The 21697-nt window shown below is 41.7% G+C and overlaps 1 protein-coding gene across 1 annotated transcript in view; it reads right to left on the bottom strand.

Annotated features, from left to right (window-relative positions):
• The window catches only part of sptbn4a (spectrin, beta, non-erythrocytic 4a), a 39652-nt gene that overhangs the window by 11669 nt on the left and 6286 nt on the right, over positions 1 to 21697 (bottom strand). The window contains exons 2-16 of the mRNA XM_088320955.1: positions 13138 to 13401; positions 12271 to 12498; positions 12112 to 12201; positions 10867 to 11145; positions 10652 to 10782; positions 9216 to 9420; positions 7316 to 7561; positions 7084 to 7218; positions 6713 to 6954; positions 6370 to 6508; positions 5569 to 5653; positions 5235 to 5446; positions 3076 to 4394; positions 864 to 924; positions 523 to 791 (exon numbers count right to left, since the gene is read on the bottom strand). Coding sequence (XP_088177081.1) covers positions 523 to 791; positions 864 to 924; positions 3076 to 4394; positions 5235 to 5446; positions 5569 to 5653; positions 6370 to 6508; positions 6713 to 6954; positions 7084 to 7218; positions 7316 to 7561; positions 9216 to 9420; positions 10652 to 10782; positions 10867 to 11145; positions 12112 to 12201; positions 12271 to 12498; positions 13138 to 13401 — 3905 coding nt within the window. The remainder of the gene's footprint in view (positions 1 to 522; positions 792 to 863; positions 925 to 3075; positions 4395 to 5234; positions 5447 to 5568; positions 5654 to 6369; positions 6509 to 6712; positions 6955 to 7083; positions 7219 to 7315; positions 7562 to 9215; positions 9421 to 10651; positions 10783 to 10866; positions 11146 to 12111; positions 12202 to 12270; positions 12499 to 13137; positions 13402 to 21697) is intronic.

Genomic DNA, 21697 nt, shown 5'->3' with positions numbered 1-21697 from the left:
AGATTTAAACAGTTCCACCGAGGTTACAGATAGAATTTCAGAGGGCAGAGCATTTTACAACACTGGGGCCTGAATGGAAAATGCCCTCGAACCTGCAGATCTCCTTATTAGATTGTGTTCACACTATATTCCTCTTAAAATGATTTGCTATTCTATATTGGTATTCTTTAGAAGAACACAAAATTTGCTTGCACATTTCTTAGAAGCACTCGAGTTAGCTCTTATTTTTTCATATTTTTGGGAGTTTGGGCTTGCGTTTGGACTTTACTAGAAGCAGGCCTTTTTTTATCTTTCACAGTTTTTATGTTACACTGACAAAAATACATTTGCAAAAAATAAACTACACAGAGGAGCATGACGTCTCCGTCGAGCACTCCCCCCTGGCCCCATTCCTCGAAACTAAATGTGTAGCAGGTGAGATAAAAGTAAGATAAAAACAGATAGGAAAGAATAAAATAAAGCATAAGGAAACCTCAAATGACAAATATGAGATGGTTTGTAAGTAATCATTCTGTTTTCTACCTGGTAGGGCTTCTTTGCTGAGCTTCAAGATCCGAGCTGGTGGCTCTTTTGCGATACAGAAACCCTTGGTTATGTGCTGTGTGCGACGGCGGTTGGGGCGTAGTCGGTGCTCCGGTAGCCGGAGCGGACCGCGAGCGTCGAGTTTCTTCTGGTTCCTTGGGACGCGGCCTCCTTCTCGGTTTGGGTCGGTCTCGAGCACGAGGACGACCGTCAAAACGCGTCACCGGAGCCGAGAGGCTGCTCGGAGGCCGATACGGCTCTCCTCGGGCCTGAGAAGGCAAAAGAAAAAGACATGATGCTTCGCACTGCTTTGGTTTGGTTTGCCGCGAGGGAAAACTTACTTGGGCTGCTTCTCTCTCCTGTACTTGTTCTACAATCTCTGCCATCGTTGACCTCTTGTCCCTGCCGCGAGAGAAAATGGCCGAAGCGATCACATTTTCGATCAAATGAAATCAAAATTATTTGTAAAGCACTTTTTAGACAAATAGCTGCCAAACAAAGTGCTGTATAAAAACATTCTGTGTACAAAAAGACAATAAAATCCTCTCCGTTATCTCCTCCTTTATCTCCACAGAACACGTAATACACAGACACACTCAATGGTTGAACTACAATAAAACAGAATAAATAGTAACAGAAATAAAATATGATAATGGCAAGCCACAGACTAACCATGTGAGAAGAGGGTCCAGAGGGAGGGACCCAATAGAGACGGCAGCAGATAACTCCAGGATTTTCAGCTATTGAACCACAACCCTACCAGTGTTCCCCCCACCCCTCATAATAACAAATGAACATGAGCAGAACAAAAACATAAAAACGTGAAATAAAATGTCAAGTATGTTGCAGTAAATAATTAGAAGTTAAACAAATGAAAAACAATAAAGAATTATCAATTAAACGCCCTACTAAAAAAGTCGGTCCTGAGCCTCCTCCTTAAAATTTGAAGGGTTCCCTATGAACTGATGCCCTCCAGCAGACTGTTCCATAGATGAGGACCAAAGTGGCTGAATGTTGCTTCACTATAGGTGCAGATCCTCACACTAGGAACAGTCAACAAACCGCTGCCAGAGGTCCACAGGCACCGCTAAGGCTGATATCATAAAAGCAAATCAGACAGATAGGATGGCCCAAGACCGTTCAGACATTTAGAAACTAGTAGAACCACCTTCAAATCTATCCTTAAACACAAATGCCAATGTTGTTTTGGGGAAAACTGGAGAGCAGGGCATTATAATGACCTAAACGAGAGGATATAAAAGCATGCATCCGTGTCTGGCTGAGAGGGAAAATGGCGGACTCTGGCTATATTCTTGAGATATAAGACCCAATTTCAGTTATAACTTTGACATGAGAGTGAAAACTAGCACCCATATTTTTAACACAATCTGAAGGTCTAAAGTCTTGTAGTTTTGATAAAGGTTTCTCTCTCTCTGACTTTCTGGACCAATGAGTAAGATCTCTGTTTTGTCCTGATCGAGCTGTAGGAAGTTTTTTGCCATCAATGACTTATGATATAAAATTCATTTTAAAAGGGTATCTATAAGGCTTGTGTCATCAAGGGACATGGCAATTTACAGCTGGGTGTCTTCAGCAAAACTACGGAAATTGATTCAGTGGCATTTTTTGTCTCAGTTTAGAGCCCAGAAAAGATGGTATATCTGTAGTTAAGGTCATGCGTATGTTTCTGGTCAAGTAGAGTTGCGGGTGGGTGCCGAAGAGTGGAGGAGATGTCTATTACCAGGTTGTAATTGTTAGAAGTATTGTTGAAACATCCAGTCAACCACTAAAACATCTGCCTTGTATAAGTGAAGAATTGATCATGTATTTTTCGACACTGTCAATTACAATGATTCATCACGCCAGTTAGAAATATAGTTTTCCTGGACATCATAATGAGCTATTTTCAGAACCTCCCCAAGGGCTATGGTGGTTTTCTTAGGGGGATATCATTTATGACTCCTGGTTAATATGTACTAGGGACATGCCAGTTCAAAATGAATACACAAAAAGTTTAAATATAGATTCAAAAACGTACAAAATTCAAAATCCTCAAACGGACAAAGAGCCTTTAATATGTCACGTAAGCAAATATGTACGATGTGAATATACAATATTGTTACAAATTCGTACGATGTGAATGTGAACAAAACAGTTCTACTCTCAATTTCAGGAAGAGAGATTTTTTTTCTCCAGTGATTTAGAATCTGGTATCAGAAGATCCTGTATCTGAATAAGTTTAGGAGGCTTCTTCTGCTACCCGTGACCAACATTACCAGTGCGATCTGTTTAATGTGGGGGAGCAAACCCAGACCCGAAACACAGACATGGAGAGGGATGGGCGCTGCCAGTCTGTACTTGACCAAGACACACCACGGGAAGTGTTGCCCTGAATTCTCAGGTGTCTAAGGGATGTACGAACTGTTTACTGTAGGTTAAGACCGACTTTCTGTCATTCTTTGAGTAGTAGATGTAAATGTGACGAGGAAATTTCACATGTTAACATAAGAACTCTATTGTTCTTATTGTCACCGGTTTGACCGGCTAACTTACCCCGAGCGTTTGTCAGAGCCATCTTTAACAGACCCTTCCAGGTCACTGGAGTCTTGTCGTTGCAACCTCTGCTTGCCACTCCCTTCCTGTTCACTGGATGACTGCCTCTCCAAGCGTCTCCGATACCGCTCCTGGCGCACGATCATCGGGAGCTCGTTTAGCCTGGCTTGGATCTCCTGTTCACTTGACGTTTGTCGGCCCAGTTTGTATTCCCTCTCTCTTCGCAGGTGGTCCATCTGAGGGTCAGAGCGACTGCCTCGGGGGTCCCTCTGGAGACGACCATGGAGAAGGTCCAGTCCTGATTCTGGGCCCATCGTGTCTGCCATGGGGATGTCACCATACTGTTCCCGCTGTGCTCTACTGGCCTCTAGTAGGGGGTTCACTGCCTTGTGGATGTGATTAATCCCGGGTTGCATGAAGTCTGCCTTCAAGTGTTGCCAAGCATATGCCATTTTTGGGTCCATGATGCCACCACTAGGTGCTAAGTACCCTGAACTGCCTAGACTTCCACTGCTGTAATGGTTTTGTACAAGATAGCCAGAGCTACCCATTCCTCCACTTCCGTGATAATTCTGAGCTAGATATCCCGAACTCCCCAAATTTTGGTGTGGGGCCAAATATCCAGAACTCCCTAAATTGGGCTGCTGTCCCAAGAACCCTGAACTCCCCATGTTTTGAGTTTGTGTCAAGTAACCGGAGCTGCCCATATTTTGTTGTGTCAAATAGCCAGCACTTCCCATATTCTGTTGGTGAATAGACCCAGGGTTTCCAATTGCACCGGTGCTGTGCTCCTGTGCTAGGTTGCCTGAACTTCCTAACCTGCCCGTTCCTGGATGGGATTGCATGGCATATCCAGAGCCGCCAATGCAACCTCCTGACAATCCAAGGTATCCAGAGGTCTCTGCGCTATTAGTTGTTTGATTGTTTATCCCAGGGTAAGTCGAAGCATCCTGTCCCCCACAGTGGAACAGAGCCGAAAAAGCCGAGTTACTACCACCTCCGATGGCCTGGTGGTTGGTCCCCAGATAGGATTTGCTCACCAATCTCCCGCCACTTTGTGACTCGAGCCCTTGGTAGCCTGATCCATTTATAACGGGGTTGTAGCTGGCGAGCGGCGCCGCAAATGTTTGGGCTGCTGGAGTGGCAGCTGGTTCCGTGCTTGTCTGAAAGGGAGAGGGTTCTATTTGGGCGTGTACCATCTGCCTCATGAATGATGGAGTTGAACTGAAAGCGGGACTAGTCGGAGTCAGACAGGATAACGGGAACATCCTTCGACTAGAGAGCGGTGTCTTTTTGTCGTCCTCTTTTTTCTTCTCGACCTGAAAAATAATTTCAAATTCCTCACTTACTATGGAAAACTTAAAACAAAAGACGCATTTGTGCAATGCCCTTACAAAATCCGGTATACATTTATTTTTTGGGCAGGAATGCGACAAAAAAAACATTTCAGCTATTGAGATGCAAACAGATGGTCTAAAGTAGACCAGTGTCTCTTTCATCGGGATCCTAGTACTAGAGGGGTGCTTAAAGTCAACTCAGTAGTGAGTAAGATAGAGTGTGCGTGTTTTCTTTGTCCCTGTACCACAAGTCCCACAATGCAGTGGGACAAATCCCAGTCTTTGGGGCATGAATGTATTTGGGGAAAGTAAACTGTGTGAACAAGCAATCGGATTACGCAAATTAGTAAAGATGCACAAGTAAACTTAAAATGAAGGACAAACCCAACCATTGCAGTTGGATTAAGACTGATTGGATTGTCATGCCCTTTCATGTGGCTTTACGTAATCAGAATAATGTTTATATTCGTTTTCCAATCGGATAATAGCCTGTATGTAAACATACCCAATGACTAAAATATGAAATACAGTACCACATAAAGAGTTGATCAAAAATATTGGTTTTATTCCTAAAATGTGCTTTCACTTTCAATCTAAGATATCCTAACATTTAATCATTTTACATTACCACTACATTTAAAGGTACATTAAACTTAAGCAATGATTACCTCAACCAGGACTCTAAAGACCTCTACTAGTCCTTATACTATACTTTGAGAATTTCTCGCATCAAACTGTCTCTAATGCCTACCTATCAACACCAATCCATCAACATTTAGGAGGGGGAAATCAAAACTGAAATTTTGCTACTGTCGAGCTTACAGCGGAAAGCTGGCGGAGAGAGCTGAAACGTTCTTTCCAAGTTACGGCAGCCTTGCGGAATGCTTCATGGCGAAGGATGAGCTGCTCAACCTCATCAGTTTGGGCCCTGGTCTGCCCCTCTTCCGGTTGTTTGGAGGTGATCGGAGGCTCTTTGGCCTTCAGCCAAGCTTCTGCCCTCACCGTTTCCTGGGTGAACTGGAATCGTTCTTGCTCTGAGAAAACCCCCAGTTAACCCGTTAACCACAGACTAACATTATGATCCATGTGTATATGTCCAGTTCCTTCCAACAATGTAAAAAAAGGATTACATTGTATCAAGGCTTAAATTACTCACTGCTTTTCAATCGTTCCTGGTTTTTTTCCCATTTCTCAACAAGATCCTTCTGCTTGTCCAGTAGGGCATCCAACCTCTCCTTAATCTGCAGCCATGGAACATAGATAACATATTTTTGTCTCATTTATTTATTCTTTTCAATCACGTTGCAAAAATGTCACATCACAAAATGAACAAATAACCTGAAAATAAAAAAAGGATGACAGGTTGTAGCCAGAGACATATGAAGAGACCTGTCCCCAAAATAACAATGGACGCTTCATCTATCAATCATATAAACAGTTATACCTTACACCATTATGACAATCATTTTTAATCAATTTGGATCTGTTCGCATAGTTTGAATGACGATATATATTTTACAGTCTCTGAGGTTTTATTATTTTCCCGTCCTTCTCCTTGATCTTTAAAAACAATATAATTTGTACAACCCAGGAAATGGGCATTCTCTCATGAAAAATTTGAAACGGATAGGACGTGAACCAAGAGTGAGTAATGAGGGCCTGACGAGACCAAGTGAGAACCAGTGACCAAGCCCACACCTCCATCACAAGCTTTTTAGCAGCTCAAATGATGTCAGCTCTGTCGTTTTGATCACTGTGTCACTGGCAGCAGTAGCTGTCAAGACTGCGTTGACCAAAATTTAGGCTGTGCCGTAATCCCCTAGGGGACATGACTGGTCGCATTTCGGGTCATACAGCGTTATGAAACATAAGATGAAGATTCAATCTCTAGACAAACTTATGTCACATGTATAGTTTTTCTTATGTTATTTTGAAGTAATTTATTTGTTTGGTCTACCTCCTCGGATGCATGGTTGCCAGCAGCTATGAGGATTTTGCCGAGATCTGCACACTGTTGGATGGTTTTGCTACGGCCATCAATTTTGACTTTCAGCTCATGGTGTTGTTTCATCATGATTTCTAGTGCAGTCAAATCCCTGAAAAAAATACATTCCAGTATGTGTTATTTACAAAAGAAAATATAAGAGATTCTTTAGCTGCCCTGTGTGTATCATTTTATTGTCACAGTGAGGGCAGAAGGGCAATGGGAGCTCAAGCACCACCCAGTGGCTAGCGGTACATGCCACTGGTTGCAAATTAGGTCAAGGTAACCCATCAACTGCAAATAGATGACATCTTACCTGGGCTCATCCCATCCAATCTGGCCCATAATGCCTTCCATCCACATGAGATGTTCGCGCACCATCGAGAAAAACTGCACCTTGTCCGTCACCGATGTCACCTGGACGCGGCTGGCCTCACAGGAGCTCAAAAGCTCCTTCCAAGCGTCTATCACTTCGTGCTCTTTCACCATGATGGCCTCAGCTTTCTCACCGGCATAAATCGTACGCAGCTGTGCGGCATTCTCCTGTAGTTGTCGTACCTGAACCAAGATAGGTTGTGATGATGACATTGTAGCCAAATATTTGGCTGAATTATGGGATGAGGTAGCAAACTATAAATTACAGTATGTTAGGTTACTGGAGGATACATACAAGGTTTCATGACTTGCCTGTGTAACCAACAGTTGAAGGGCATGCTCATATGAGTGCATAAGTCTCTGCAGGGTAGCTGGATTGGTAATATTGGCTTGGCACGCCCGCACCTCTGGCAGCTGTTTCGTCTTTCCTGCAATCTGAGCTAAAACCTACAACACCAGACAGTCGTTTACATAACAATTTTTAGAATACGAGCTGGGTAAACAACCCCCGAAACAAAAGAGTGTGAAAAACTCTGAAACACACTTCTTTGCAGTCAGTGAAGAACTTGTGGAGCTGGTGGGATGCTGCCAACATCTGCCTGCGGGTCTCTATCAACTCCAGTAGGTCGGCCCAGGACTCGTTGAGTCCATCCTTCCACTCGGCGATAGTGGCTGCATCAGAATGGCCGCAGTCGATCATCTCATTCACCATTTTATTCATCTGCTCCATCCGCTGATGTCCAATGCTGTTTGTTTCTGAGGCAAATTTGGTGAACTTGTCTTGAAGCATCTAAAAAGCAGTAAAGGTTGTGAAAAATGTAATGCATGCTGAAAACATAAGTAGGGATGGGGTGCTGAGAATGTTTTTTGTTATAGATTATGTAGTCCTGAAAGTTGCAAAATAGGAAAAAAAAGATCTTTAATAAGGAGCAATTCATGAATTATTTATTAATTTTCCCAACTGCTTAACCACAATAGGCTATTCACAGTGCTGGAGCACATCCAGGGCAGGCGAAAAACACCCAGGACTGATGGCCAGCCAATGCAAGGCACATATAGACATATAACCATTCACAGATGAATTAATTTGTAAAGACAATTAGGAGACGCCAATCAACATTGCATTTATGTTGAGTGTGGTAGGAAACTGGAGTGTCTGGAAAAAACCCGCGCAGGAACTCAAAGAACATAGAAACTCTGCACAAAGAGGTGAGAGCTGTAATCGACCTGAGACCTCAGAACTGAGCCACTGATTTTGGCTATCCTTCATCTAATGTCGCCTAATTGCATTAATGATATTGCTTGTTCTTTCCCCTTTCATTTGGATTGTTCGTAAACAGCATGTTCACTGTTTTTTCACTAGTACTATGAGCGGTTCATTGGAATCGCAACAAAAAACAGAATTCTCATCCCAGCCCGACTATTCCCTGCATGTTAACATACTCATTGTTGACCGTTTCTTTAGCAAGATTAACTTTTCTCGGGAACACTTTCAAGCAGAAATAAATCTAATCTTATCTTCAGTAAACAGTTAGCCCTACTCAAGGGTTTCAAATCACCATACCTTTTGTACTCAGGACCAAGCCTTAAACCTGCTTCCCTTCTTTTTTGCTCTATGCAAATGATGTGCCAGTTTGGTGTAAGAACTCTCTTATACAAACCTATGCCGAAGATGCTTTGCCATATATGCTCTGCCCAAGACAGTAGAGGAACCTGGCTACATTTTACACCCTACAGTAAATGTTTAAAATTAAAAGGAGGTTTCAAATGTTTTTTTCTTCTTGATACAAAAAATAGTGTATATGAACTGATGATATTAAAATGTCAAAAACACGTACAAACTTTGCTGTGCTCCTGAAAGGTGGCAGAGCTTGATTTAGTTACGGAGTATGCACGTACACTGGTTGCACGAGGCTTTTCACTTTACATTCCAAATTTGGTCAAAAATGTCTCAGGGAAAGTCTTAATTTGGTTTGTAGCTAACAACAACCCAATACAATGGATTGAACAATTGCACAAAATGGTCAGGGTTTGGACTTACGAGCTACAAAGGAACGCATTCCTGTAACACTATCACTTTTCTTGGTAACGAGTACTCTAATGCGTTATTAACACAATGTAGTAACTGTATTGTCATTTCTACATTGTGCGCTACAGCGTTATTTTTGCTACTTTTTGAAGAAGTTTACCCTCAGAATAACGCAATATTTTTTGGTGTCAGTACTCAGTATGGAATCAGGCACCATGTAGATAGCATTGACTCATTTGTGTTGAAAATAAGAGGAGATGACTTCGTATACTGAACTTCCAGAGTGGCACTAATGCCCTTTCCTTTTCTTCTTCTATGCAAAAAAAAAATAAAAAAAATAAAATCCTCATGCATTCAAGATGATCCCGGTTATAAGAAGAATTTCTGGAAGATCCCAGTTGATCCAAATACTTACTGTCACATGTTCCAGGTCTTGGCCAAGATCAGTCGAACTGGCCACAGCCTCGCGTTCACTGATCCACTTTTCTAATTCCTCAACGTCCTTGTTGAGTTGATACAGCCAATACTGCTGTTCTAGCTTGATTTTTCTGTGCTCCAGCATATCCTTCAAAGACACATAGAGTCTGTCTATGTGCGACTGCTGCTTTGTGATCTGCTCACTGAGGAAAAACAGATTACACTAATAAAAAATACCATAGTATTAAGTACTTAAGACACATATGCTTTAGAATAAGATCAGGCAGGGTTCAGTGGTTTAAGGCACATGTGCCAAACTCATGTGGCACAAAAGACAAATCCTTAATGAGCTGCAGTTTCAATATGTCTCTAAGCATTAAGTTGTTCTTCCGCACATTATTCTATTCTTTTTATCCTTTATTACATTTTTACACTGGAGTGCTATGTCTAATCTCATTGCATACAACGTTTCACCATGTTATCAATGACAATCAAGACTATTCTATTCTTTTCTGTTTTAAAACTGCAACACCGGACTAAGAGCAGGGTTCGCATGGGTGCTTGAAATCCTTGAAAATGCTTGACTTTTAATGTAATGTTTTCAGGACTGCAAAGTGCTTAAATTTTGGGTGAAGTGTTTGTAAATGCTTGAAATGTTAGCCTTATTTCTCAACAAGTCTGCTTAAAGATGACACAGACACTGTTCTCTGGTGGTTTTGCATTGCCATTGCATTTCTAATTCCTTCATTATTAACTGCAGTTGGTATTAGTTTGTACGGCAATGTCCTATGAAGCATTATCGCCCCTTACAGGTCGTGTCTAACAGGCCACTATGAAATGTGTATCAGTGCTAGGATTAATATTCAAATATGGACGTCGTTCAAATAATTAGGGTAATGTTTCTCAGTGTTAAATTATAGTGGAAATGACTTCCAGCAAAAAAAAGTAAGATAAATATTACTGTCATTTTACCCAACACCTATATTTGGAGAGATTTGTCTCAAAAATAAATATGTAAATCTCAGATGTATTTTTGGCTCTGAAAAATGCATGATTCACACAAGATTTTTTTTCTTTAAAATGGTACCAGAAAAAAACAGAAAATTGTCTTTGAAAGTCCTTAAAAAGTATTTGATTTTGGCCGTAAAAAAGGTGTCCTATGTGAGGCCGTGAATGTCTACAGAGTCTGCTATGCGTCATGTCCTTTGGTGTATATCGTGAACCTTCAGCCACCAGTACCAAAAGATGATCCGCCAGCCTTTCCCTTTTGTCTTTGCTGTTTCAGCATTTCTTTGACTGGATATGATTAGGCATAGTGTCCTGTTAAGCATGAATAATGTAATCTGAATCTGAACTTGATACCAATGTGCCATTTGCACAGAAAATCTCAACTCGGTCAGCAGACAGAAAGTCAAAGGATGAGTCATGTCACACCTCTCTGGGTGTCCAAGCTCTAGCAGCTGCTGGCATTGCTGGGACAGCATGCCCACAGTCTCTGCATATGTTTCGACCGTTTGCTCCAGAGCCAGATGAGTCTTTAACAATTGCAAGGTGCTCGCCTCGTCCTATCAAAAATGAAAAAAGGTGATTTTTTTTTTGCATTGGAAGGGAGTTATTTAGAACGAAGTGATGGCCGGCGTTGTCCATACCGTGCCTTTTTCATCATTGGCCTGCTGGAGTTTTTGACCCGACAACCAGGACTCCACTTTGGCGGCCTCGCTGTAGTATTGTTGAGCTTGCAGCGCTGCATCCAGCATCACAGATCTCCTCTCCAGCTCCAATTGCAGCACTTCCCACAGCTGTCGGACATGGCCGGCCCCTTCGCGCACAAACTCCACTTCGGGGGTGCGTAGTGAGGCAATGATTCCTGCCCTGTCCAGAACCTCCTCAACACGAGTCCGTCGACCTGCCAGCTCCCTCTGGAGTGTCTAAAAGAACAAATCTCGGGTTAATCACAGCACAAGTACAGTGGTACCTTTGTAAACTGGCCACACACGAGAATTTCGATACATGAGTTTTGTTTTTGTTTTTTCAATAAAATGTTGCTCGTTTTACGTGGGAAAATCCAGATCATGAGTAGTCCCAGAGGCTACCACTAGAGACAGCTGGAGACCACTCACTGCCATCAGATCGGTCCAGTTTGCCCATGCGCCTCCAAAAATCAGACACCTGATTCCGCGCCCTTTGTTATACCTGCAGAGTACCAGGTTCATTTTGACCGCATTTGTTTAATCGCATTTTATATAAACTTTTTGTGACCATAGCTATGAGTTCCAGAAAGGGAAAGGGTAAGGTGTCTGAGAAAAAAAGGAAAATGAGAACAATTGAAACGAAGCGAGAAATAATAGAAGACACGAGCGCTGTGTTCGTGTGATTGACCAGGCCAAGGGAGTACATATCGGAGAGAGCAGCGAGTGCCGATTACAAAGCCGCGGAAGAATTTATGCGGCCCTCCGCTTCCGAAGGATTTTATATCTGCAAAAAAAAAAACAGCAAAAAGGAGGACGGACCAAAGAAGCTCATGTCTACGAAGGACATAAGAAGTGCTGGCCAAGTGGGAGGAAGTTGCTGCTTTTGTTGACAAAAAAAGAATCCACAAAAAGTGGCAACTGGACTCTTGCCTTACGCATATCTGTAACATTTTCGAGGGGAGGGAGTTAAATTGATACCAGTAGCAGTGGCATGGCGACAATTATATCAGCTCCCTTTAAGCGATGCTGATGCTATTTAAAATAAATGCAAATTTCTCATTTCATGAGTTTGTGTATTTTTTTCAATGTTGAAATCAATACAAACATTTTATTGAATGTTTTTTTTTCACTAGAAGAAGTTAAATAACACACACTGTCCCTTTAAGAAGGGTTTTGTTCGAAATGTACTTTTGCTGTACTTACCTGGTTCTTTTTTACATGCTGCTGCACACTTTGAAGATTATTCCCATATTCTTTACATGATGCCAGGGGAAGCCTCTCTTGAATCCACAGCTATTATATCATCAAAATGAGATTATTGAATGTTATCACATACTGGATTTCAAATGATAACAAGCTCACCATTTCATCCTCCAGGTCTTGAGCAACCTGGTGCATCTCTTTGGAAGCTAGCAGGATGCGGCGTCTCTCTTTCAAGGGTTCAATGAGGCGAACGATGCGGGTCTCTACCATGCCTGACTGCCCACCACTCTCACTAGCCATCAAACCTTCCTGGGGGAGGAAACCCCCTTGCAAGTTTCCCAGTTCCTCCACATCTTTGTAAATATCTCCGAACTGAGTTTCCATAGCCTATGCAAATGGATACAAAAGCATAGTCATTTTTTAACAAAATTGTACAGTAGTAAAAGTTATCCCTTGTTGTATCGCTACTTTGCAGATTTCGCATTGTGGTCTGCAGTCTGATTGGCTAAAATGTCGCCCCGCCCATTTTCTGCCAGTGATGGCCTCCGTGGCAATAATGTTGCAATCTATGTTGTGCACAAACATAAAACAGATTGAACGAACCTACATTGTGTTCGCACATAACTTTTTCAATTTCCAGTTTCTTTAAAAAACAACCAAAAGGAGAGAAAGAGAGAGAGAAAGATAGAGAGAGAGAATGAAAGAAAAATAGAAAGACCGCGAAAGACCGATAAAGAGAAAAATAAATCAAAAGATAAACAAATAGAGAAAGTACAGAGTAGGGGAGAGATAGAAAAAGTATAAGGGAGAAAAAGAGAGAGAGAGAGAAAGAGAGAGAGAAAGGGGGAGAGAAGAAGACCAAAAAGGAGAGAGAGAGAAGGAGGGAGAGAAATAGAGCAAAAAGGGGGGAGAGAGAGAAAGAGAGAGAGTGTGAGAGAGAGAGAAAGAGAGAGAGAGAGAGAGAGAGAGAGAGAGGGGGAGAGAGAGAGCAAGATTGATTGAGAAATAGATAGAAAATGAATTTACTTGGAATTTCTTGAGCTGCTCATTGAACGTGGGCAGATGATGCGCCTGCTCCAGTTGTGGCGGCTGCTGTTCCAAGTGCGACAGCTGGTTATCCAGATCTGAATAGCTTTTCACCGTCGGCTCCGGCTTGTTGTTCTCAAAGAGCTGGCGAGCTTTGGCTTTAGTTGTGGTCTCCAAGTCCGACCAACACTCCCGAATCTCTTCTAGCTTCTGCTGCACCACACTGCGAAGCTCTGGCTTCTCCTGGATTAGCTCCTGGCCCTCCTAAAACAGGATATTTCAAAAAATTGTTGAAGGCATTCCCAAATTCTTAAACAGACAACATTTGAGGAAATAGTTTTTGCACAAAATGTATTCATCGGTATGTTCCAATTCCAGTATGTTCCAAGATAATGCATTTTTAAGACAGCATTCCTGTATTTGTCATCTGAGCTGTGACGTCATTAGAGGAACACTAGCGTGCTAGCAAGCTAGTCGCCATATTGTATTGTGTGTTAAATAGTCAAAGACTTTATGAGTGTTTTAGGTATTGGTTGTTTTTTTGTTTTTTGTTGTTGTTGTTTTTGCGGAGAATGCCTCAGCGTATCGCAGCCGGATACAGTAATGGTACAAAATAGGGTAAGTAGCCAAAAACTGGCAAAGAACTGCAAACTGTGGGGGCTACAAACAATGAAAGTGGCAACTGGTACGGTGATAAACATAAAGCCGTCAGGGAACGAATGAATAGAACCCGTGCTAACGCCAGGCTAGTCGCCATTAGCAACGACGTGACCACCGGGAGTAAACGAAGCAAGAAAGCTCTCTCAGCAACCCCAACACTAACGGGGAGCTAGGCAGACAGAAATACACTAGCAGCGACAAACGTGGCAAAAAAACACAAACAAAAAGCCACAATGGCCATCCTCCAAGCAGAAATGAGCGGTATGCAATTGCTGTTCACTGCATTTGCTGTATGTTTTAGAACTGCTTCACATGTCGTGTTAATGGGATTTTCCATTTGGAAAGTGTTGTGTTCCTTCAACAACATCACAACTCTACAGTAAACAAGCCAGATGAGTCAACCTTGAGACTGAATTTCTGGAGTCCCCAGGCACGTGGAATAATTTACAACATATTTGCATAATTGTGGGGAGGAACACCACACCTTCTGTGCTTAAATGGAAAAAATACTCTGTTTGAGAAAACCTTTCATCATTGTAGCCTTATTTGGTTAAAAACATGCGTCATGTGGGAGACTGTCATTTCTTGCTGAGTGACTTTTCTTCTCCCTTGTACACTCCATTAATGTCAGCCGTAGCTTGAAGGGATGGCTCTGGTTCTTATCGGATACCACTATCTCACTTTAGTACCAGATACAAAGACGATTGGAAAAAAACAAAACAGAAAAAAAACACTATCGTGTTTGAAGGGAGAGAAAAGAAGAGTGAATCGGAATGAGCATCTATTTTATCCCAAAATAACACTGAGGCGGAGTGAAGTTAGGCCTCAGTTTGGCATGTTAAGTCTAATACGCCAATATCTGTCCTGTACTTAGACCTTTTGCAATAGGCTAATATTTTCCGAAGGATATCTTATTCTACCCATAGGGGAGGATGCAGGATCAAATTCAGCAGCTGTGATTATACCGGTATATGATTTGATAGATTAATGTATAGTGTGTGCAGAAGGTGTGGTCAACTGTGTGCAGTAGGGGTGACATTTGCCATTATTTAGGTCACTTCAAATATTTATGTCATTTGAGAAAAAAAAATGCATTTTTTATTTAATCTTACAGCGATGAAGTGTACTACTACTGCTTTTACTACTATTACTGTTGCTACTACCACCACTATTACTAGTTTTCTGCTAAATAATGCTAGCACTACCATGATTACTACTGCATTAAGGCTACCACTACACTACTACCTCCAGCAGTACTACTACTACTGCAATGACCACTACTACTGCAATCAGTGGAGACCTGGCACTTCGCACCTAGGCCTTCAGTACGACGTCTGAATCAATCCAACCCTCAACAACTATTTTATTTCTATAAAACATTTGCTGCAGCTAAAACACATATAAAGTGCATAGCGAAGGTTTTGACTCAGTTAGTTCCCTGATGTTTTCTGAATGACCCAATGTCGACCTAAATGACTGTCAATGACAAACAAATGTATCTGGACAGCAGGATGAAGCGTTATGACAGCATTATAAAAATCAAAGAACACAACCGGCAGGTCTAGGTGAAATATGTGGAAAAGATCAAAGCACTAATGGGATAAAATAATATTTTGCAACATTTTCACATCTCCAGAAACACTGTGCGAGCAATAACATCAAAATGGAGAGAACATAAAACCACTGCAAACCTACCAAGACTTAGGCGTCCCTCTAAAACCTTGGCCCAAACAAGGAGACCAAGTAATCAGAGAAGCAACCAAGAGGCCCACAATCACATTGGATGACTTGCAGGCCTTGCAGGTTTATTCACGAACGACACCTCACTAAAAATCACTGAAGGCCTATAAGTGAAATGCACGGCCTGCCATTGCCTAAATAAAAAAATCAAAACAATTGAAACATTGCTCCTCTGGATTTTACTGGCCTGACTCAATGCTTTCCATATTGCAGTGCTTCATTCCTCCTGCTGGCATAGCCTTGCTGTTCAACTTGTGCTTGTGCTCAGTCTCTCTCATGTCCCTGAGCTGCGTTTGAGCTCTCATAATGCAGATGCAGCAGAAAAATGTCTCCATTCTCTCATGGCTTTACTGACACACAGCAGCAAGAGGGGGAAAGAAATCAGAGAGGGCAGTGCGAGTGAGGGACGAGGAAAGGAGAAAAGCATCATAAGACTTGGCTGTTCTGTGGTGTCACTGAACATCTACCAGATGTTGATATTGTTTGATGCAGCAATTGAATAACAGAAAACGGCATCTTGTCGTTTTGCCACATTGCAGGCTTCGAACCTAACGCCCCCAAACTGAAATTATTATCTAGGAATCACCGACTTGTAAGACACAACCGTGAGGTGGAACCAAAATATTTCAACATTTTGTATTATTTTTATAATGAAAAAGAAAAAGTAGGTGCTTCAAAAATATTGACTGCCTGTTCTCTCTGCTCAGACTCCAGAAGTTCCCTGATGACTTCTGAATGATCTAATGTTGACCTAAATGACTAAGTCTGAGTTTAAATGCACTTGCTCTGTGATGGGCTCAGAGGTCTGTGAAAGCAGACACTGGAGAACGGGCAGCATTATGAAGACCAAATAACACACCAGGCACGTAGGTCCGGGATAAAGTTGTGGAAATGTTCGAAGCAGGAATGGGATAAAGGAAGATTTTGCAGCGTTTATATATCTCCTGGAGCATGGTGCAAGCAATAATATCAAAATGGAGGGTGATCAAACCACTGCATCCCTCCAAAATGTTTGTCGTAAACAAGGAGAAACCTAATCAAAGAAGCAACCAAGAGTTCCATATTAATATCTAATGACCTGCTGGCATACGCAGCTAAGGTGGGACGATTTGTGCATAAGAATACTATTAGTCGTACTTTGCATAACAGGTATTGGTATCTTTTTTTGATGACTTATTTGGAAGGCCGATAAGCAATCCAGTGGAGCAGTACGAGTATTAGTCCGTTATGAGACTCCAAATCTGTACCAATTATCTGATTTGTAGAGCTGGACCAAGCATTTTCGAACCTAGGCCTTCAATAGTGCTACTATCTTTTTCTTCACATTTTCATTGTAATAATTCCGTTACCGGCGGCTAGCCAATCATAGTTTTGAAACCGCTATTGTTTCCTGAAGCCAGTGGACAGTAGTTAATTGTCATACTGTGCCGTTGGAAATTATCCAATGTATGTGCCTTTGCAGTCTAGGAAAAGCTTTTTTTCATTTGGATTTACTTTTACTGAAGATGCAACAGCATTGACTGGTGGTGTTCCGCTGGATTTTTTTCAATGATTTAAATGTGCCTTAGCTCAAAACATAGTGAAAAACACTGCCTTCTAGAAGGCAATGGCTATGCCAACTCAAAACCTGATTGGCTAAACCAACAGTTTTATCCTCAGTTTGCTTATGCCTCTGGACCTGCAGAACTGATTGTGAAGGCCTCCAGATAGAATCCTGAACCCTGGCAGAGTGTAATGGTTGACATGTGATTGGATAAATTCTTCAATAAGAAAGAACATATCTGGAAACAGCGCAACCAGGGGAAAAGCAATAAAAGGAATCTAACAGACAATTTGGAACGATTTAATTCATATTCCTTGACAAAAATTAATATAATCAACAACACGTGATACAAATATGTTTTGGGCCAGCAGAGAAGGCCTTGTCTCGATCTGTCTGTCTGTCTGTCTGTCTGTCTGTCTGTCTGTCTGTCTGTCTGTCTGTCTGACTGTCTGACTGTCTACCAAAGCTATACCCCCTTAATGGGAGGTGGCTAGAGTCAAGAACACACTGACAGTCCTCAAACATTCATCCCCCTTCGTTCGTTCCAACCTGACACAGAACATTAAGCCTACTGCACATGAAGGGGTGAGTTGCTGTGCCATGCAACCCTTCATCAGCTGAGAGGGCCAACAGCATACACTGGTTTACCCCCTCCCTATTATATGCATCAATATCAGTCATGCTTAACTATCCTTGGCCATTCGTGATAATCCCTAGCTTAGCCTCTTTCACCCATTAAATTAACTGACCTCACATTCAGGGCACGTTTCATCCCATCCTTTCAACCATATTTGGGCCTTCATCTCATTCAAATTTCCCCCACTTCCGCACAACATACTATTTTAGTCAGAGGGCCTTCTTTCCATATGTCCAAACCATCTCAGGACATTTTCATCAACCCTCTCAGCAAGCTCTCTCACCACACCAGTTCTTCTCCTTATTTCCTTATTCCTTAACCTATTAGTGTCACTCCAAACATACTATGCAAACATCTCAATTCAAAAACATTTAAACTACTACGTTCATTTACTCTCAAACATATGTGTACACACACGTATATCTATCTGTATTTAATATCCATCCATTGTCTTCTACTTGTGTGGGGGTGGGTTGCGGGGGCAGCAGCCTCAGCAGGGAAGCCCAAACTTCCCTATTCCCAGCCACTTCATCCAGTGCATCTGACGGGATCTTCTGGCATTCCCCCTCTCTACAGACATAGTCTCTCCAGCATGTCCTGGGTTGTCCCCGGTGCCTCCTGCCGGTGGGACATGCCCGGAACACCTCAGAGGGAGGCGTCCAGGAGGCATCCTTAATAGATGCCCAAACCACCTCAGCTGGCTCCTCTTAATGCAGAATCCAGGTTGACCCTATCTCCGAGGGTGAGCCCAGCCACCCTGCAGTGAAAACTTATTTCAGCCGCTTGAATCCAGGATCTTGTTTTTTCGGTCATGACCCAGTTGTAGAAATATATATGTATGAGAAAACACATTAAAATAAGTAAATAGCTAAGAAAAAAAATACAAAAGAGGAAGCAAAAAAAGAGAAAATCAAGGGGAAAAACAGGAATAAATGAAAGAGCAAGAAAAATCAAAGTAAATAGCTAAGAAAAAGAACAAACAAATAAAAGAAAAAAGAAAATACTTAACAAAAAAAACAGCAAGAAAAAAGGAAAAAGAAACAAAATAAAAATGGTAAGAATAAAGAAAAAAGAAGAAAAAAGCAGGAAAAACAAGAAGAAGAAAAACAAGAAAAACAGCATAAAAAAATTGTGTTTTTGGGGCACCCTTTATATCAAATCAATATTTTGGGTAACACTGTACTTCCTCTAAAAGTGTGATTAAATACTGTTCTGTATCATTCAACTGATGAAATAAATCCGCAAAATGTTAGTATTATATAACAAAAGATACTTTAAAAAAAAATGAAAATGTCATGCAAAAGGTGTTGTGACTGGCCCATTTCTGGGGATAGAAATTCAACCAAAGCACCACCAAAAACTATAGCAATTTTATAAATCTATTTCACAGTGTGTCATATTTAGTGCCTCCTAGTGGTACAAAAAAAACTTCATCCAATAAAAAAAAAATAACAACATTGATTTGAATGATCAGGCAAAAATACATGAGCTATCAAACCAATGTTAATAAAAAAAAATCATAGGTCAAGAAGTTATTTCTTTTACGCCGTGGAATCCCCACTTAAGTTGGCGCCATGTTTGTCCGACATTCTGCCCCCACGCTTTGTGTTGTATCACTCGCCCTCGCTTATACCAGACAACACAGTGCCAGTTTGTAGTGAAATATTACACATTGGGACTTTAATAGGGCGGCACGGCCCCACGGTGCATAGGTTCAGGGTTCAAGACCAGCTCAAGCAGCCTCCCCGTGTGGAGTTTGCATGTTCTCCCCGTGCCTTCGTTGGTTTCCTCCGGGCACTCCGGTTTTCTCCCCCATTCCCATAAACCTGCATGTCAGAATAATTGGCGGGTTCAAATTGTTCCCAAGTGTGAATGAGTGAGTGAGTTGTCTGTCTCTGTGTGCCCTGTCACTGGCTGACAACCAGTTTAGGGTGTCCCCTGCCCAATGCCCGAAGATAGCTGGGATGGGCTCCAGCACCCCCTGCGATCCTCCTGAGGATAAGCGGCGCAGATAACAGATGGATGTGAATAACCCAGCGTCGGAAATACTCCAATGCCTTGAAAAGGTTCAGTCCATTTGATTTCTAGCATCGCTCGTCTTTGGCTCGACTGGTGTCACTTACGTCATAGCGGCTGAGTCTGTGGAGGCTCTGGGGTGTTATGGTGAGAGTATATTATACAGTGGTTATGTTAAACATATGTTGCCTCTCCATACCATGACTTTGTTATCATCAACAGATATTAATCCTCATTTTAGCTGCATTGAATCAAATGTGAGCAGACTAGCTCAAATTGTTGCATGTCTGTAATCTATGTGTGTGGTCAACTTCACAGCACTAGCATGAACAGTTTTTTTTTTTCATTTTGGGGGGGAAGCACCATTTTGAAGTGAAAGTCCATAACCCACAGTAACTATAAAGCAATACACAAAACCTTCTCCTAATTATTTTGAATATGGTTGTCAGCGCTACCCAGTGGATTATATTGGAGTGTAATATGATGGTTCCAGATGGAAAGTGACACTCCTGAAGAGTGTTGAATGATCCTAAATCACGTTAAGTGAAAAAAAACAGCCAGTCAAAGCTCTGAACCTAAAATCACCCCTGGTCTTCAGGTTGTCCTCTCATAATTAAGTTCAGCTACCGCGGCCTCCCCGTGTGAAGTTTGCATGTTCTCCCCATGCTTTCATTTAGACAGTCTCTTAGGGCCGGGCGTTTACTGGGAATGTTGGTATCCGATCCAATACAATACGTCAATACCAATCCAATACAATATCTTTGAAAATGCCATGATCATTTATCAATTCAACCTCCACCCCTCCCCCTTAGTTAGTTTGTAATTGCAATAAACACAGCACAAATATTGGAGGCACTAAACATGTTTCATTTAACATTAAATAACTACATTGCAAATTTCCACATTATAAGAAAATAATTTTAAATATTTCTGCTTCGAATTGTTTCAGAACAAAAGCCAAGAAAGTCAGACCAAAAAGCAGCCATTAAATGGAAATACAAATACTGTATTTCATGTGGGTGAGGAAACCTCAACCCACAAAAAAACAGTCTGATGAGGGATGTGCACTACCAGGCTGTACCCACCCAAGATACACCACAAAAAGTGGTGCACCGATATTCCAGGTTGTTAAGTGAACCGTGATTACTATGTAAACTGGAGAACTAAGCTACGTTTCATTGCTCAATATTTTGAAAACAAAGTCAGTAATGCAAATAAAGCAATAATCGTCACAAATTGGCTCTGTTGTCATAGTGATAATTGATTTACAGGTATACAATTATACTGTAGTTGCAGCTCGTTGTTCTCTGTAAGGTGAGCTTTTTAAAATCATTTTAAGTAGGAGGGGTTGTGGTCTAATTATTAGACCACATATCCACACCGCGTTGCGCTTCCTGTTTGCCTCTGTCATTTTTAGCTTATGCCTGGCAGGCAAGGTGCAGCAGAAGGCCAGGTAGGGTGAGTTGCTCAAAGTGTGCCTTTAAGTCACACACTCAGGCATAAACTTAGAGACTGTGGGCGGGAGAGAGAAGGGCTGTGTTGTCAACATAGAGAAGGGATTGGTGGAGGAATGAAGTATCAATCCCAGGTCTATAGTATCGATCTGATCGAAGTATTTGATTAGATTTGATTTGATCCGCTTACCCCTAGTGTCTCTACCAAGGTAAAACATCATTTTGAATACAAACCATATCAAAGATATATTTTTTTAATTTCAACCTCACCGTATTTCCCAAAACAGACCAAAACAGAGACGATTTTGTGTCGTATAAGTTCCAGGGCAAGGACATAGTCTTAATGTGTGCATCAGTGGAGTTTTGTTGTTTTGTGGTGCCATTGTCGGTAGGGGTGGGCGATTCTGAGAAGTTTGGTATTGATCGGATCCAAGTAACACAGGGTTGAATCAATAGATACTGATCCGTTACCGTTACTTTTTGCTTGGAAATGTCATGATCATTGAATGA

The sequence above is a fragment of the Urocampus carinirostris genome, chromosome 17 (genome assembly GCF_059441175.1).
Source record: "Urocampus carinirostris isolate Australia breed hairy pipefish chromosome 17, RoL_Ucar_1.0, whole genome shotgun sequence".
NCBI classification, from domain to species: domain Eukaryota; kingdom Metazoa; phylum Chordata; class Actinopteri; order Syngnathiformes; family Syngnathidae; genus Urocampus; species Urocampus carinirostris.
Note: the sequence above shows the minus strand (reverse complement) of the source record. Positions and strands in the feature narration are given on the sequence as shown.